Source organism: Truncatella angustata, assembly GCF_020726525.1.
Source record: "Truncatella angustata strain MPI-SDFR-AT-0073 chromosome Unknown BKA67scaffold_9, whole genome shotgun sequence".
In the NCBI taxonomy this organism is placed as follows: domain Eukaryota; kingdom Fungi; phylum Ascomycota; class Sordariomycetes; order Amphisphaeriales; family Sporocadaceae; genus Truncatella; species Truncatella angustata.
In genome coordinates, this window is record NW_025763389.1 from 1,629,151 (window position 1) to 1,646,012 (window position 16,862).

Sequence of the window (16,862 nt, forward strand, 5' to 3'; positions counted from 1 at the left end):
CCTTAGGAGTAAATTTGGCAAGAGTGGCTACAGAATCCAGATCCGACATAGTAACTACACTGTCTATACTGCCAATCGACTGACAGAGGTGAGTGGAGAGTGGATCGTAAGACTATAGTTCCACTTCACAACCACTAACATGAGAATCTAGGGAGACATACGGCAGTGTTATTATCACGGCCGTTGACTGTCACCAAACGTAATTCAAAATTTATGTAGCTACCATTGATTAAACGAGACTGGAGTGTTCTTATTTTGGGGAATAGCGATGGCGAAGGACACGGTTCTTGTTTCTCGTTTCATATTGTTTTGGTTTCTTTTTCCAGTAGAGAAGTTTTGTAGGCATATCCATACAAATTGGAAGACATAAACTTTGCGGTGTCACTGTATGTCTTTTAGTCAATCTTTCTGCAAGTCATTATAACCACCTAAATAATGATGCTGCCAATTAGGTACAGCCAAATATGTTCGAAATAAGCAGGATGTCGACCTCAACAATACGTTGATCTGATATCAGCGGTCTTTACCAGTATCGTGTCCGTGATTTTTTTCTTCTTGAAAGACGAGAACCTCTATGACTGTGACGATTGACAGCATTTCAATGCCCATTCAACTTGAGTTAAATATAGTGGACATAGATATTATATTGGGCCCGATTGATACCTCTGCTGGAGAACTAAACACATGTGTTCTGGAGCTTGGCATCATTGACGAACGCACAAAAGAAGCGTTGTAGGAGAATCGGGCACCCATTTACTTATGGGCGAGAGTTTCATTAGTCATTTGTACGCTAGAAATGGGGTTCGCCATCAATCTGTTTCGTACCTGACATGACTGAGAGATAGATGCCTATTGTAGGCAGACAAGGGAATATTTATTACGGCTTTTCGACCAAGACAACATGTTGTTTCCACGCTTTATAAGCGTTCTTTGAGAGAATAACTCCTGAGACCGGTTTCAGAGCTCATAACATGTTCTTGTCGAGGAATCATTATCCCCAATTGATACCCTGCCCAATACTTATACGTCTTGGAATGCATGGGCTTGGTACAAGTATATGAGATGAGGAAATCCATCATATCTGTATACTGTCCAGCCTTTGGCTTAATGAAAACCAGTTTACCACGAGTGTAACGAAAATGGCCCAAGCACAAAGCTCTGCCTATTTCGCATTCTGAGTTAACCTCAATGCCGGCTCAGATACACATTCACATGCTTTCGCCGCAAAGCAATAGCTGTTTCCACATAATTACCTCCGGCAGGGCCTCCCCGTTCCATGTCAGGACCAAGATTCCCGTCGGTTTCCTAGTGCCAGCTTCGGACAATTGGTCGTGGGGTCATGGAGCACAGGATTTGGTATACATTTAACCCACCGCGATCCTGGATCTGGTGACGAAGACACACGCCTCGCTGAGGCGACTGGCATTATCAAAGATCCTCACAACGAGCAGACCCATTCGCGGACTTGGCGCGGCACAAAGCCACACGACAGGCTTTGCGAGGTCAAGACCCGGGCTCCTGCCTTAGTCGCACATCCTGCGTAGGCCAGTTGCAGATACGCACGCACTCGCACTGGCCTCACTGCCATGAGACCGAGAAGCGGGAGGGAAAAATCTGATAGGCGCTGTTTGTTTTACATGGCTGGTTTATTCACGTGGCATACTACCAAACGGAACTTACATTTGTCAATTGTGAGCTAGGATCAGATCTTTTGAACGCAGGGGCTCCCAAGAAGTATAAGGCTTGCCGCGATTAATTGCTGGAATGTTGGTTGTTGTCGTAGCCGTTATGGTCGGCGCCCTTACCACAAGTTTCAAGACTGCACTTGTGACGAGTGAGGAAGGCCATGACCAACGTCCGCTTGCCGGCATAGTTGTTGCTACCGAATGAGTGTATACGTGGTTACGTAATGTATCGTAGAAGGCACGCCTGTCGGACCTGAGAGAAAAAGTCATCGGAAGTAGTGTTGTTTTCAAGAAGCTGAGCTTGTTGGAATGTGTCTACAAGTATAAGGACTAATTTTGTGGCACTCCTGGCCAAAAGAGACAGCTCTTTCTCTACAAACGAACGCCGAGCAATGCAAAATCAGTAGCAGTGAAGAATCTGGCGTGGTACCGAGATTCAATTCCCAAAATTCCGTGTGATCCCTTGAAACGCCAACCATTCTTTACGACAGAAGAACTTTTGTTCGAATGTCATGCCGCGAATTCCTGTTGCCACTTTACCAGATCTCTTGTGAGAGCGTCCATCATCTCCACACAATTCATGTCTCTGAAGTCCTTGGTGTCTTTGATCGGTGGCGTAGCTGCCCCGTTGGTTGCCGCTACTGCGCGCTCAGCTAGGACCTTGCCAATACTTCCATTTGGCCGCAGCGCAGGCGATTGAGCTTGACCGTCCTCGCTAGCAGGTTGACGGGGGCTGTTTCGCTCAGAAAGGGGATCGTTAGCCAGTTCCACCTGTGTGCGGGTGATGAACTCCATCAGGTTGTTGGCACGCCTCTTCAGATCCGTCATGGTAATCCTAGAGTTCAGCGCTCCCTTTGATCTGTGGTGTTTTGGTACTCCCTCATGGTTAGATTTCGGATGCGTTTCGTCTTTATCGCGAGCTATGTCTCTTGACATGGACCGTGCTGGCATGTCGTCATTCAAATGATTATCACGATCCTTGGTGTATTGGTTCCTTCCTTTCTTCTTGGGATGCACACCCGTCTTCTTCTTGTTTGTGCTCGCCGGTACCTGGTCGGCAGGCGGTGTGTCTGGCACAGGCTGGGACGAGGGTGGAGGATCCGGTGGGTGCGTCAAATCAGCATTTACCATACGGCTGACCGCAGTACGGCTTGTTACTGGTGTTTCTTCTGACGGATCAGATTCTATCGCCTCGTTAGTCTCCAAACCGCCCCTTATTGCAGATGGTCTGGCATACCGTCGGCTCTTCGGCGGGCCGCACGACCTTGACGCTTGTTGGCGGCCTCTTGTCGTTTGCGTTCTTGCTCCTCCCGGCGTTCCTCGCGCTCGGTCTTCTCGCGCTGAGACCGGGCTATATTCCGGGACGATTTCTTGCCGTTGCGACCGACAGACTCGTCCTCGGATCCTTCTTTGCTATCGATGGCCTCGTCTCCTGGCGACGGTGACCTCGAGTTGGTCCTCTGACGCTTGATCTCAGGTTCTCTGTGGCTACCAGTCAGTCAACTACTCCGTGTTCAGTTCCGGTGAAATGGGCGACATACTCATCGTCATCGTCCCTGCCCCGCTTTAGTCTCCTCGGCTGTGCGTCTTCATCGTCCTCGTCGTCTGGGTTGGTTTCTTCTTCCTTGCTTATCTCAATTGCTTTTCTGAGTTGCTCCTCGTCATAGGCAGCGTCGCGGCTGTTCATGGTTGACCTACGTTTAGCCATACTTGCTGCAGCAGCAGCAGCGGCGGCTCTGGAACTTTTACGATCGCTGGCCTTTGGCGAGTGTGCGCCCTCTTTGGTGGCAGATGTGGCCCTCGAAGTTGCCCTGGACGGTCGGTGGAGGGGTAGGTAAATGGAGTATTTTTGCCTGCGCGGTGGCATTGCATCAGCATCATGAGCAAAATCAAAGCTACAGGCCTGGTGGTGCGATATGGGTTCTGTCATGTGTTTGGCATGAATGGAGGGATCGTGGCAGCCTTTCGCGGGGAAAGACGTAAGAGCTGATCAAAAGGGGACGATCGACAGATGCGCCGTACCGTCACCGTCAGCGCTCCGCCACTGCTCGAGGAGAGGACGCGGCCAACGCCCAAAAAAAGTCGTCGCATAGCCCACAAAGGCCTTGGAAATCATGTAAAACAAGCAAACTCACCCATTACTGGCGGCATAAGTCTTGTGCAGGTCTTTCCGGCATAGTTCGCAGTAGTAGTCGTCCGGTAGGAGGTACTCGTTGACGATGCCCATGCAGAGGCCGTGCTCCCATACCTTGCACACGTCGCACTGGACGAAGAAGCCGGCCAGGTCGTCCGTGAGCTCGATTGAGAATATCTGCTCGATATCAATGGCATCTTTGAGGGCAAGCTTCTTGGTGTCTTCGTCGAGCGGCGGGAGGCCCGGGTAGTCGTCAAAGCCACAGACGCAGCGGACGGCCTCGTCGTCCTCTTGTATCTCGTTCTCGTCGCTCACGATGGCCATTTCGTGCATGTCCTGCTTCGTTTCTTTCTCGCGGTCGTCGTCTCGGTTGCGAGTGCTCCGCCGGCGGAGATGTGGGTTGTCGTCGCTGCTGGCCGTGGTGGCCGTCGAGTCCTCGGGGGGCTCCGAGGAGAGCGATCCGCTGCCCGTCGACTTTTGGGGAGAGCCGGCCTTTGCGTGTGCTCGAGATGGTCGCTCGGTGCGCCCCGTGACACTGGATGGGGCGGAAGGTAGTTGTGGCGGTTGAGTGGTTCGCGCCCGGGAAGACCGACGAGCAGAAGTGTCTGCCATTTCTCTCCCCGTGTCAAGCGGTGCCCGGTTTCTAGTCTCGTCCTGAATAGTCAAGGTAGCAATGCTTGGGACACGTCGTAGATGGGATGCGAGTGTCGTGTTCCAAACGGAGGGAAAGGGTAGGTCAGGAAGATTGAAAACGAGCGAGGGCCAGAGGCGTGGTAGCTCTCGGGGAAGAACGGACGACTCAATCGAGTTTCCCTAGCTACAGGGAGGGAGATTGGCGGGTCTGGCAATAAGGATACAGATCTGGCATGACTGGATCGAATGCTTGAGAAATGTATTGGCTTTGGTGACTTGGTGAGAGACGCGGAAGAGCAATAAAATGCAAGTGGCAGTAGGTCATGGGCCATGGGAAACAGAATAGATCTGAGCGGGGACATTTTCCCAGCGCTGGACTTGCTGGACTGGGTGCATTGCCCGCTGCGTTGCCCGCTGCGTTGCTTTGCTTCTGACCCTTGACCAGACACAGAGAAGCGCAGCGCAGTTGCAGCGCTGCGCTTCCGCATCTGAACCCAAAATCGCAATTGTTAAGCTGAGCTTAGCTTAGCCGAGCTTAGCTCAACAATTGGTCAAGGGTTTGGTGCGAGGGTGCACAAGTCCAGTCGAGCACTCTCCCTATGCGTCGGCGCTTGCTGGCTGCAAAATGCCGAGCTCGAGGCGAGGGGTAGACATGGCCCATTCCAGGCTGCCTGCCGGCCTGTTGAGCGTCCCGCGCGAAGAGACCGCCAGCTGGCTCGCAGTGCTGCACCGATGGCCCTCTTTCCGCCGCCGGGCCGTGGATGATCCGTCCTGGTGGGTTGTGGGCTCTGGGTTGTGGGCTGTGGGTCGTACGTCGTAGTATGGAAACTAGAAATCGAAACTCATGTCATACAGTAGCTTTGCCAGCTGGCGAGGCCGGGGCCGGGACCCTCCAAAGCATATGATTTGGCGGGGGAGAGAGTGGTGCAGAGCCGCTGATAGTTTTGAGAATGACAATCGTTTTCGAGGACATGTTCGTCGGCCCAAAAAGAATGCCACATGTATCGTACATGCTGAAGACAACCGTGTTTGGATTTGTGATTGCAAAATTTGAGTGCGCGCCGTCGCCGGCCTGTGATTCGATATGCTGAGAAACATGGACATCGATGGACAAAGTGGATAGGCAATGTGAGTTGTCTCCTTGTCCTGCATTTGCTTCGAAGTGATGAGGCCGCTGCCAAACTCTCCCGAGTTGACAGTCAGGCCGACATAACCTCCAGCTGCTGGTCACCCCACCCTAGCCCCAAACAAGCCCAATCATCATCACTCTGGCTCCCTCACTTGCTAAGGTTACCACAGTAATCCATAAAGTCCTCACAGACCTGCAGCAAATCAACTCAGCCGCCGGTAAGTTATGGGAAAGTGACACAACGCGGGGCAGCATTTGCTTTGGTGCAAATGGGGGGCGTGTGGCAGGAGGGTCTTACAGTAGTGCTCTGTAGAAGCAAATAGCACAACAGACATGGCGGCAAACATGCTTCTCGGAATGATTTCACACAAAGTAGAGAAGGGTCTGAGCAGGCATTATAATTACCAAGTGCTATGGACAGATGCATCAAAATTGATATTGTTGCTTCATTTACTTTGCTCCTAAAACCCAACCTTTCCCCCCAACCGCCATCCAACCAACTTGGAATTTATGCAGCAACGCCCAGTGGCTGAATAATGAGATTCCATGACAGGGTCAAAGACCTGCTACCGGTCCTTGCACCTCCCCCAAAAAGGCCCACTAAGGCGACCCCCGTATCGCCAGCATGCACAAACCAATTCCGAGACCTGCCGTTCAGTGATAGACTTCCGTGACTTGTAATGAACACATCTGTGACTGAGAGTGCTTATAACCTTCCAAGAGTACTCAGATCACGGGTCTACCAAGTGCTGAGCCCAGTACGATCCCACGGTGGACAACGTTGCTTCTTTGCAAACGCCGCCTTGCACAAACCGAGAGAACGCAAGACCGGCCCGACAGGATATAGGGGGGGCAGGACTGCATGTGGTACCAGTGACTGCCACGACTTACGTATTGGTCATCTCCCACGAACGTCCGCTGCTCCTTCTCTACATACCCTATTCGCCTCAAACCGTTAGCGATAGGAATAGCGAAAAGCGACTGCGACTGCGACTGCGACTTGACTTCACCAGCGTTTCTGCATCTTGCATCTTGCATTTGCTTGTAAGCCATACCTGATACCTGATGCCTGATGCCTGCTGCTCCGTATACCCTTTTATGCAAATGTGTTTGTGGAAGCAGTAGGTCTGGGAGGGCTGAGTGGCTCCGCCTGCTGCTTGTCACAATGACATGGACTTGACTCTCCCCAGAGCGGAAAGCGGTTTGTCACTATGGAATCGTTCGCAGCAGGGAGAGGCACCTCAACTGCTCTTTCCTTTTCCTGACCATCTTGAATTACACGTTTGGACTGCTCTGTCTCTCTGATGTCAACGGTGCCACGGCTTACCCAGAACTCAAATAGTATGCCCATACCATTATCGAACAGCCTATCGAGATATAACTTCCGCTCCGTACATGGTCGACTTCCTCGTCGCTGACCATCCTACGCCGTATTTTGGCGTGCGAGTAAACCATTTGCTTACCGAGCGCAAGACGAGTAGAGAACACTTGCTTCCGGCGGCAGGCTGTCAAAATAGCTGAGAGTGGTTTCGACATGTGATGGGTATGTGCTTTCCTCTACCCGCATCTCAGGAATATTGATTGTATTTGCCGGTGGCTACCACAATCTCTCTACCTACCTACCTCATCCCCAATCACTGGGCATGTATGTGCAGAAAGATAGATGTCCTTCTCCACATTACCCCCCCCCCCCCCCCCCCCCCCCGACAATCGCTCCTCCGCAGCCAAGTCATTTGTACCAATATTGTCTTCTGTTGTTTTCCTGTACATTCGCAATCTCGCCATGTCATGGATCTTTGGGGGTCCCACCTTCAGGCCCCAGGCTTTGATGCCTGGTCCATCTTGACGTCCAAGTCCTCCATCTTCATCGTGACCTTTGTTGTTGCGCCTTCGGCTATTTGGCTAACAATCTCTCGACTTGGTCGAGTATCAGGTTCCAGTGAGAAAATGTCACCAGACTCCGTATCTTCACTTTTCCCAGATCGTCCGATTCGCCCGCTTCCAAAACGCCGCCTTCGCGAACGTCTCTCTCCTGAGGCTGCTGGCACCATCAAGTACCCGCTTGAACACCAGAACAACGCACCTTTATTCTACTACCCCTACAATCTCAAGGCCGAAGCTGGAGCTGTAGGCCTCGACCTGGCCAACCTGGCGAGCCGACAAAACAGCCTCGAGCTGGCTCAGGAAGTTGGACTGCGCCACAATGGCTCGCGTGGAGGCCATGATGATGACGGCTTGCTGTATCAGAACAGAAGATCGCTCGCAACACGACCACACTACGAGTCTGTCGGACATGTTCTTCGCACACCGCCCCGGGCAGGTCAGGGCCGGCATCAGGCCCCGCAGGCACCTCCTTCTACGGCATCCTCTGTCGACGGCTATGACTCGTTCGAGAACACAAACAACAAGAAGAAGAGAAAGATTCCGACTGCCGGTGAGAGCATCCTAAACGGCTCGCATGTGCTTACCGACCCGAGTATTCTGGGGGTCCCATCACCGCCCATGACGGGTGATGAAGGCCCCGGCGATGCACTAGCCACCACCCCCTCGCCATATGCGTATGGTGGGGTCGCTGGCTCACCCGTTCAGGGCATATCCGGTCCAGGCAGAGGTCGTTATGGACGAAATCGCAATGGCAGGAGCCCTCTGAGACAGGTGCCGGATCCTAACTCGAACTGGCCTGTCAAGACCTCCAAGTCGAGATACGACGGTGACTATCCGCCTTCCCCAGGTACGTGTTATAGCCATTCTTCTATTTTCTTTGGAACCGCAGCCTCTCCTGGGCGTAAGCGCTCAGTCCCAACGGCCTGCCAGGTTCGCCGATCATATCCCATGCCGTGAATCTAGATATCATCCTTGCACAATTTCACAGCTTTCGGGTCTGCCCAACTTGGATGAAGACAAACTGATTTGGTGTATTCCTTAGGCGAGAAGAAGGGTATCATATCAAGTGCGATTGCCAGCGCCGGAAAGCTCCCTGTGCCTCAAGGACAGGAAAATATCAGCCTCTTACAGCAACAAGCATCTACCAAAGCCAGCCCGGCTTCCTCACAGTTCACATTCACATTCGATTCGCAGGTGTCTGGTACAGTTCCTTGGCCTGGCTCCGAATCCACTTCTCCACGCATGGTAGGAAATAGCCACAATCAGCAGGTGCCTATGCCCAGAACTCAAGACAACCCTTATTATGGAGCGAATGCTCGATCGGCACACAATGGCCAATTGCCTCTCTCTGGATCGGCAGCGACACAGACCGGAGCCAGTTCTTCAGTAGATGGTACGGGAAGGGATGGTGCACCTGTCAACGCTCCGCCCAAAAAACATAGAAGACGTGGAAACCCGCTCGTACAAGCTGCAAAACAGCGCCGGCAGGATCAGGAGTATAAGAACTACCACCATCCGCCGACACCCGAGGAACTGTGGATCTGTGAGTTCTGTGAATATGAGAGAATATTCGGTCGGCCTCCGGAAGCCCTGATTCGGCAGTACGAGATCAAGGATCGCCGGCGTCGACGAGAAGAAGCCGAGCGTCGGCGATTGCTGGAGAAGGCGAAGATGAAGTCACGGAAGGGCAAGAAACCCGGTAAACTGCCAGCAAAGAACAACGCCGCTGCACAAGATCGCAACGCCGTACAAGCTTCAGGCAACCAGGCCCCCCTGATGGACAACGAGCCAAGCCAGGAGACGCATGGCGAGGATTATGAAGAGGGTGACTACTACGATGAGGACGTCCATGACGATAGCTGTCCGAATGTCGCGCCTGGTCAGGACTTTGAATCGCATACTCCCTTGGCAGGAGATGCCTTCGCTGGCGGAACAGGTCACGACCATCGAGTCCCAGTGGCCTAGCAACATGCCCGATTCAGAGTGACCATTCTCAATCGATTGCTTGGTGCCGGTCATCTTCCTTTGTGCTCTTGAATCGCGGACTTTAGTAGCACTCTTTCCATTCCCTGAAAGTATGGATCAACTTGTTGGTGGGAACAATGTTGATTCCAGCTTTCTACTAACCCCCACATCACCACTTACACCACATTGTCTACCTGACAAAGATTTACACTTCACCTGTCATAGACTTTGTCTTGATTTGCTCGGCAGCGTCTCTTGGCTACCTCTGTGTTCCTGATCTGACCGACACATGTTACTCAGATTGTTCTTCCCACACGGGAATTGAGTGGCTGGGTTCTGTCGATGAAGATGGAGACTAGATGAAGAAGTATGCGTCTGGCGACTTGCGCGACGGATAATGATGGCAATGGTAGTATTACTTTGCTACAAACCAACTTACACAGCGCGTAGATAGAACAATGCACAGCCCCCTCTTTATGAACCCTGTATGCCTTACAACCCTTGTGACCTAAAGCATGTTTCATACCGGCGTAATCGGATTTGTGAGATTTCACGTTCAGACATTATGTTCAAGCCTGAATTGATCTTGACATTTAGTTAGGAATCTTGATAACTAATCACTGCCTGAACAAATGTCGGCAAGGCCCCAGGCATTGTTTGCCCGCCCTGCAGAAGGACGCGCTGAGATACTAGCTCGGTACTTTGTACTAGTAAGTCGCAGGCCGCAATGCAGCGCGGAATGACGTCAGCGCAAAGTATTAGTCTTAAATTGATTTGCATTTGCGACAGACGCCGGCGTCTGTGGTGGTTTCGACGATGGAGAATTGACAATTCGATTTCTACAAAATGGAGCGGCTCCACATACTATGCATTGAGAAAAGGCCCTCGATGCCATTTGATGCTTGGACAGCAAGGTAGACAATGCGCCGTACGGTACGGAGTACTGAAGGACGCCGAGACAAATCAATGGAGCTGTGTGTATGTGTGTGTGTGTGTCTGGAGCGTGCTACCCCAGCATCCCGGCTGTCTAGACCATCTAAAGGAGGTCTCTCTACCATGGTAGCCAGTTACGTGATTCTGACCCTTGGTAAACGTTCGATTATCCAAATGTCACAACACCCAGAGCAGAACGAGGTGCGACGGGGAAACGGCCTGCTTGCCTGCGCGACCCATCAGAATCTAAATGCCGTGAAACAAGGGCACGAAAAGGGTAGCAAGAGTTCAGGTGTTACGACCAACGCGGCAAGATCTACAGGACAGGGACCACCGAATTGGGTAGCTCCCCCAGCTGGCTGGAGACTACTGTATGTATGTAGGTACTATGTGATCCGTACTCCATAGTGTTTCTCCAAAAATGTCACGGTTCCACAAGTGATGTGCACCACGCGTTGGGCCCCGCTGCTGTCAATGTCATGCCGCGTCAAAGTGAAGTGAAATGAATAAGTCAACTTAGAGCGTGGCTTAGTCCTCCCTGCCCCCCTGCTTGCCTGCTACAGGCGTCATCATCCTCATTTTTCTGCTGCTGATTTGACCATTCCTCCGCACCACGTTGCGGCCCCATCAATAGTGCTTTGTTTTCAACACCTTTTGAGTTTCTTTGTCTACGTATCCCCGTCATTTTACACTACTGTATCAATTGCGCTGCCTATCTAATATTTCATCTCGAATGAGTCGCTTACAGCTACTCCCGTAGGCGCCAAGCCTACACATAGAAGCAGAGCAGTAGCAGAACCGAGCAGAGCCCGTTCTGCCGTGACAGATCTTGGGGAAAGAAACAACCAACATGTTTGGAGGCGCAAAGGCAAAGAAGAGACGCAGCAGTCGGCAGCAGCCGTATCCGGTACGTCGGTCAACGTTCAACGTTCAACGTCCAACCCCAGCCTCATCAACCATCCTTTTCTTTCCTTGTTATTGTTGGAACCTAGATTGAAGACATGCCATGTCATGTCCGTCCAGAGTTCCAGCATGCTTTCTCGTTAGTGCGCCCTGTAAAGTACCTCGGAAGTCTCACCTCGTTGCTCCCCGGCGAGGCAGGAAGACTATCGGTAGTTCTACTTGTACTTCTACACGACATTGCACACCAACCCACTGGAGCTAGAGCCAGAACCATCTTAGTGAACGAAGCCATCGCAAGCCAACGTCAAGCGGCGCATTCTCACCTAACGATGATGTCGTGACCCGCATTATTTTGTATCTGCGCAGGCTTGAGAGAGCCCTTCAAGCATAGCATGTTCTACTTTCACGTCGGGACTAAGAGCTAAAAGCCAATTCTGACTTGTTTCCCTCCTTCTTACAGCAGCTTACAAGGGATACCGCAAATCCCAACGCCTCGACTGCTGCAGCCGCTGCCTTTATGGCTTCCAGCAACCCGAATCCGAACAAGGCCCTGTCGTCCGCGGCTGCCGCTGCGGCGCTGCGTGCCCGTCCGCACACTCCGACCAATGTTTCCCAGGTCCAGACGAAACGGACATCGCGTCGGAGCCCGTCGATATCCTCGATAGGCAGCGCCGCCTCTGCCGCGGCCAGGGGGAGCACACAACAGCCTAGACTTGGGAGGAGAGGCAGCTCTGGTAGCATGTCAGAGCGCTCTTTTCGAACTCGAAGCCAGTCGCCGCACGGCGATCGCAGACCATACGAGCAGGATCACCCGCCAGTGCCGGCTATTCCGCCGGGGCATAAAGCGTCCAAGAGTATGAGCTCAGCTGGTGTAGGTATGCAGAACTTCAAGACTGCGTCGCAAAAGCTGGATTCGGGTCTGCCATCTTGGTATACACAACCTCGGGGTGACACCAGCAATGTGCGCACTTCAGATGCGCCGATGCGCAGAGGGCGACCGGAAAGCATCACGCGAGCCGATAGTCGGAGCTCATCCATCAACTTCTCCTACCCCGGCCGCGCTCGCGCACAGTCGCCGCCTTCGTCTCCAACTGTTGACCAGAGTTCGCAGTGGAGCAACTCACCTAAAGCCAACCGCTCGTCAGTCGTCTCTAATGGCTCCAGTAGACCTGACCAAACGCTCGTCTACGACCCTAATTCGAGGAGAATGGTGCCAAAAGCGAGCTTAGAAGCCGTCGAGTACAACGTCAGAGCAGCCGCTGAGAAGCCGACGAAGAGCAGGAAGAGTCAAACCGGTGTTTCGAGATCGGGGAGCCACTTAGCTAAGGGCACAGTTGCCCGTGTCAAAGGAACTAATGTCGAGCCTGGTGGACGGCCACGTGAAGTACCAAGGCGGGAACAACCGCCGGTGGAAACGCAGTATCCCTCGAGGGAAGAAACAGAAATGTTAGACGATCTACAAGCAGAGGCTGTCGTCACTACACCGCAGTTACCGCAGAAGCAAAGACAGGACACAAGACAAGCACGGTTTTCGGACGCTGACAACTCGAGGTTATCAACCCCATCACCAATTGAGCAGCAGCCTGACCGCTTCGCAAGCCCTCGGCCTACCGGACAGCTAGGTCGCCACCCATCTGTGGTCAAGGAGGAGCCAGAAGAAGACCCGGATGCCGAAGCTTCACATGTTCCTTCTAAAGAGGTCTACGGTGCACTGGATAATGTGCCAACACGACAAACGCTGTACGAGCCAGTGCACGAGCAGGACACCGTTCTTGAACCAAAGCCTCAGTCCTACGGCCAACCTGAGTCTATAGATTTTGCCGAGAACAAGCAAGTGGCGAGTTTGGCGCGCGATGATAGCATTCCACAGAGGTCACTGTCACAGAGTCCCGCCCGCCAGGCCCGTTTCGCATCAACCCCATCTGAAAGTTTGGTGGTAAGGCATGCGCCGCTCGGCAGATCGGCTTCACCCATCAAGTCAGCACTTAAGCATCACAGCCCCTCACCAAGGGATGCGTCTCCTTCAGACTACGGATCAGATGCGGCGCGAGCTCCTGTGGACTCTCCAGATCGAGCAGCACCTGTTTCACGCAAGAAGTCTGTCCGAGTAAGTTTTGATGAGCGAAGCCCAGTGGTTGTCGGCGAATCTATTGGTCCCCTTGGCGATACAGATTCGCCAGTCGTACCGAGTCCACAGACCCGGCGGCCTTGGTACAGCAGCATCGGCCGTAAGAAGAAAGAAGCTAGTCCAGAGCTCGATGATGATGAGGTGATGAAGCCACGTCCGGCGCTGCCCAGTTTCGGGAGCGTGCGTGAGAAGAAGGTTCGCGAGCCCGAGGAACCTGAACGACCCTTGATACGGCCCCATGAACTTGCGCATTCTCCAACCCCGCCTACGAGCTCCGGCGATCAACAACCCTTGAGCCCGAGTCAAACAAAGACGATTGACGAATACGCGGCTTCTACAGTTTCTGGGCAGTCTAGTGATCATGCTGTTGGATCTATACTCGCACAAAACCAAGACAGTGCGTCGCGAAACGCAGCAAACATTTCACGATTCCGGGAGCCATTACCGCCTATTGTGACGTCTGCCGAAGCCCATGAAGATTTCTCCGACAGTATGAGGAGCTCGGACGACGAATTTGTTTTTGATAGTGCTGTTAACGACAGTGATGGAGAAACCGTACCTGGCACCCAAACAACGGCTACGACGATGATGGGCTCTCAAGTCATTTCAGAAAATGGCTTGACGGGTTTGGAAGAGGATATACCCGAGGTGGCGGAACAGCCCAAAGCTCAACCAGGTTTAGCTGAGTATTCGCAAAACGCAACTACAGGACCGACCGAAACGGTTCCTGCGATCATGTTCACTCAGCCGAGCCCGGCGGCTATTGATGAGAATCGAGTCCATGCTCGACAACCTGCACGAGACTATATGGATCTTCCTGGCATGTTCCCTGATGATGAGTCGGATGATTATACAACCACTCAGCAACGACAGACTTTGCCTAATCCAACTCCTGCGTCAGCCATCGAGGCAGTGAAAGAACTTGAGCCTGTTGTTGCACCCTCGCAAACCCAGGTATTGCCCCAGACAAATTTAGCGACTACTCCACAGGCCACAATGCCCGAGGATACGACCGACGATGAATCTAATGCATCAATTTACAGCGATGCTTATGAAGATCCGTCAGATATGGAGGGTGATGGAGGATTCCAATCCCTCGACGCTGTTGTCGAGAGTCCAGTCACCAAGACATCACTTGCTGATCAAATTCCTAAAGGTGTCACTGGCGAGAAGTCTAACCTTGAGGATATGAACCCGGTTGTTCAAAAAGCGGTCGTTTCAACACAGGTAGCCGCACCATCAAATCCCGAAACTGATTGGGAACAAGCGAAATCGTTCTGGAGAGGTTTAACTGCTGAGAAGAGACGTCAGCTGGAGTTGGAAGCTATGGACGAGGCTGGAACAGAAGCAGACCAAGAAGAGCTGAAAACTCCCACCCGAAAGCTCAGCAACCGAGGCAAGAAAACGGCAGAGCAGAGACAAGCTACAGCCGTTGGCCGGGCAGCTCAAGCTCAAGCAGCTGCGCCAGTACAAGAGCCGAGGCAGATGAAAGGCAATGACCCTGAAAGAACCTATATGATTCAGCCTGGCACAAAAGCTGATCACGGGCCTGTGAGCCCGCAAGCGCGGTCTTCGGGACCCATCCGCACCTCATTACGTAGAGAGGAACCGCAATCCGCGACGTCAGGACATATGCGCACGTCGTTGCGTGGAGACCAAGCACAATCCGGAAAATCTCGTACGCTTTCTAAGAGCAATCCTGGAGAAGTACACATGCGGAAATCCATGAGATCTGGTGGTACCGAACCTGCTTCACGGAGGATTTCTCAACAGCCTGAGCGGGTCGCATCTCCACCCACAATTACGACACGACCTCGAACGGCTGGCGGGCCGGAGAGAGGTGCGCAGCGCGATCGGAGCTCGTCTTTTGAAGTTGCAGCCTCGGCCGCCGCTGCAATCCAAAGAAACGGCAAGCCTGCACCAATACAACGTCGTGGCTCTGACGCAAGTGATAGCAGCTTCAAACGCGCACGAGCTGCGCCTTCGGACCATATCAGCTTTCGTCGAACAATGAGGCACGATGCAGCTCCGGCTCAACCACAGTCGTCTGAAATCAAAGCTACCAAGGGCTCCGGCCGATTCAGCCTACGATCGTTGTCTCCGTCAGGTTCAGCATTCCGTCGCTCTTCCGTCGTTACAGCCTCTCCGCAGAGTAAGGGTATGCGACAAAGCTTACGTTCGGGTAGTGACGTGGCTAGTATCGCGAGCAGAGACTCAAAGCGCACGTCCCTAGTACCGTCCTTTGGAAGAGCTTCCGGCAAAGTAGCTTCCAAGAAGATCAAGTCAGAGAGTCGTTTCGTTGACTCAAGCGATGAGGACGAGCCTGCCTCTTCAAGATTTCGCAGCCGTTTTGACGATTCAAGTGACGAGGATGATGCAAGACCAAGCGCCTCGGACCGTCCACTATCTAAGGGTACGTTGAGAGGATCGGCCACGGCGCCTGCAAACTTCAAGAAGGCGACCACGCCTGTGCCCGAGGAGGATGAGGATTCCCCAGACCTGCCCGATTCTGACGACGAGCCATCAATGCAACTGCCTAGTCCACTCAGAAGCCCGGGGAACACAGCAGCACCATTCAGACCGGATCTGAACAAGCGTTATAGCTCAGGTATCGGTACTACAACGCTTGGTCGCCCACAGGCCGGGCGCGGGACATCATATACGGCACCTAGTACTGAACGTCCCACTCACGCTCGCAGAGGATCTTTCATGAGCAATATCCTCCGGCGCAACAGGAAAGCGGATAATGCTAAGACCACTCGCTCCGAGACTGCAGGCCTCGACCACAACACGGACGAGCTGACAGCCCCACTCGGTGACTCGAGACCCACCAGTCCAAGGCTGCAAAAGAAGAACCCCTACGAGAGCTGGCCGTTGCCGGAAGCAGGAGAAGATGGGCGACCAAGTACTTCTGGCGGTAGACTGAATGGGGCTGGGTCCAAGAGGCCCGAGTTTGCTGGGAGGAGAAGCACGAGTCTAGGCCTTCCAGAACAGCACATAAACGGAAATGGTGCTGACTATGACATATCAGCTGGAGCGGATCACACAAAGAAAAAGAAGAAGTTCGGAACATTGCGCAAGATCTTCGGGCTGGACGACTAGTACATGTCCATTCGTCAACGGATTACCCCTGAGAGGGATTTTGAAGTTCACGTTGTGGCCATGGCGAGTGGTAACGGGCTCATTCGAAGGAGCCTCTCAGAGATGTGTAATGATGGCGTTTCAGACTGCGGCTGGTCTTATAGTAGGGTCGACCGTTGGACTTGGCATGGTCGTCAATGACCAGGTCAAACAGCCTCATGGACTCTCCGCAGCAAACCATACGTTTTTATAGAACACCGGACATCGGAGTTTCAATGTACACGAGCATGGGACTGATACAACTTTCATTCAATGGTGTTGTTGGGAAAGGGGCACACGATTTGATATTATGCATGGCGTGGATGAGAGAGAAATATACCAACCTGG

The 16,862-nt window shown here is 52.8% G+C and overlaps 3 protein-coding genes across 3 annotated transcripts; 2 read left to right on the top strand and 1 right to left on the bottom strand.

Annotated features, from left to right (window-relative positions):
* Positions 1 to 2,195: 2,195 nt before the first annotated feature.
* BKA67DRAFT_663379 (uncharacterized protein) lies at positions 2,196 to 4,431 on the bottom strand (the record flags this gene model as incomplete). Its single annotated transcript, XM_046108173.1, has 4 exons — positions 2,196 to 2,869; positions 2,923 to 3,167; positions 3,227 to 3,538; positions 3,821 to 4,431. The coding sequence occupies 4 exons, from the start codon at positions 4,429 to 4,431 to the stop codon at positions 2,196 to 2,198; spliced, it is 1,842 nt and encodes a 613-aa protein (XP_045953537.1).
* A 2,595-nt stretch (positions 4,432 to 7,026) lies between these two features.
* On the top strand, positions 7,027 to 9,578 carry BKA67DRAFT_424234 (uncharacterized protein). The gene is made up of 3 exons (XM_046096829.1): positions 7,027 to 7,124; positions 7,509 to 8,312; positions 8,508 to 9,578. The coding sequence occupies exons 1-3, from the start codon at positions 7,121 to 7,123 to the stop codon at positions 9,428 to 9,430; spliced, it is 1,731 nt and encodes a 576-aa protein (XP_045953538.1). The 5' UTR covers positions 7,027 to 7,120; the 3' UTR covers positions 9,431 to 9,578.
* Positions 9,579 to 9,901: 323 nt separating this feature from the next.
* BKA67DRAFT_684486 (uncharacterized protein) lies at positions 9,902 to 16,584 on the top strand. Its single transcript, XM_046108996.1, has 3 exons — positions 9,902 to 10,742; positions 11,112 to 11,270; positions 11,695 to 16,584. Exons 1-3 carry the CDS (start codon positions 10,352 to 10,354, stop codon positions 16,494 to 16,496), a joined length of 5,352 nt encoding a protein of 1,783 aa, XP_045953539.1. The 5' UTR covers positions 9,902 to 10,351; the 3' UTR covers positions 16,497 to 16,584.
* The last annotated feature ends 278 nt before the right edge of the window (positions 16,585 to 16,862 follow it).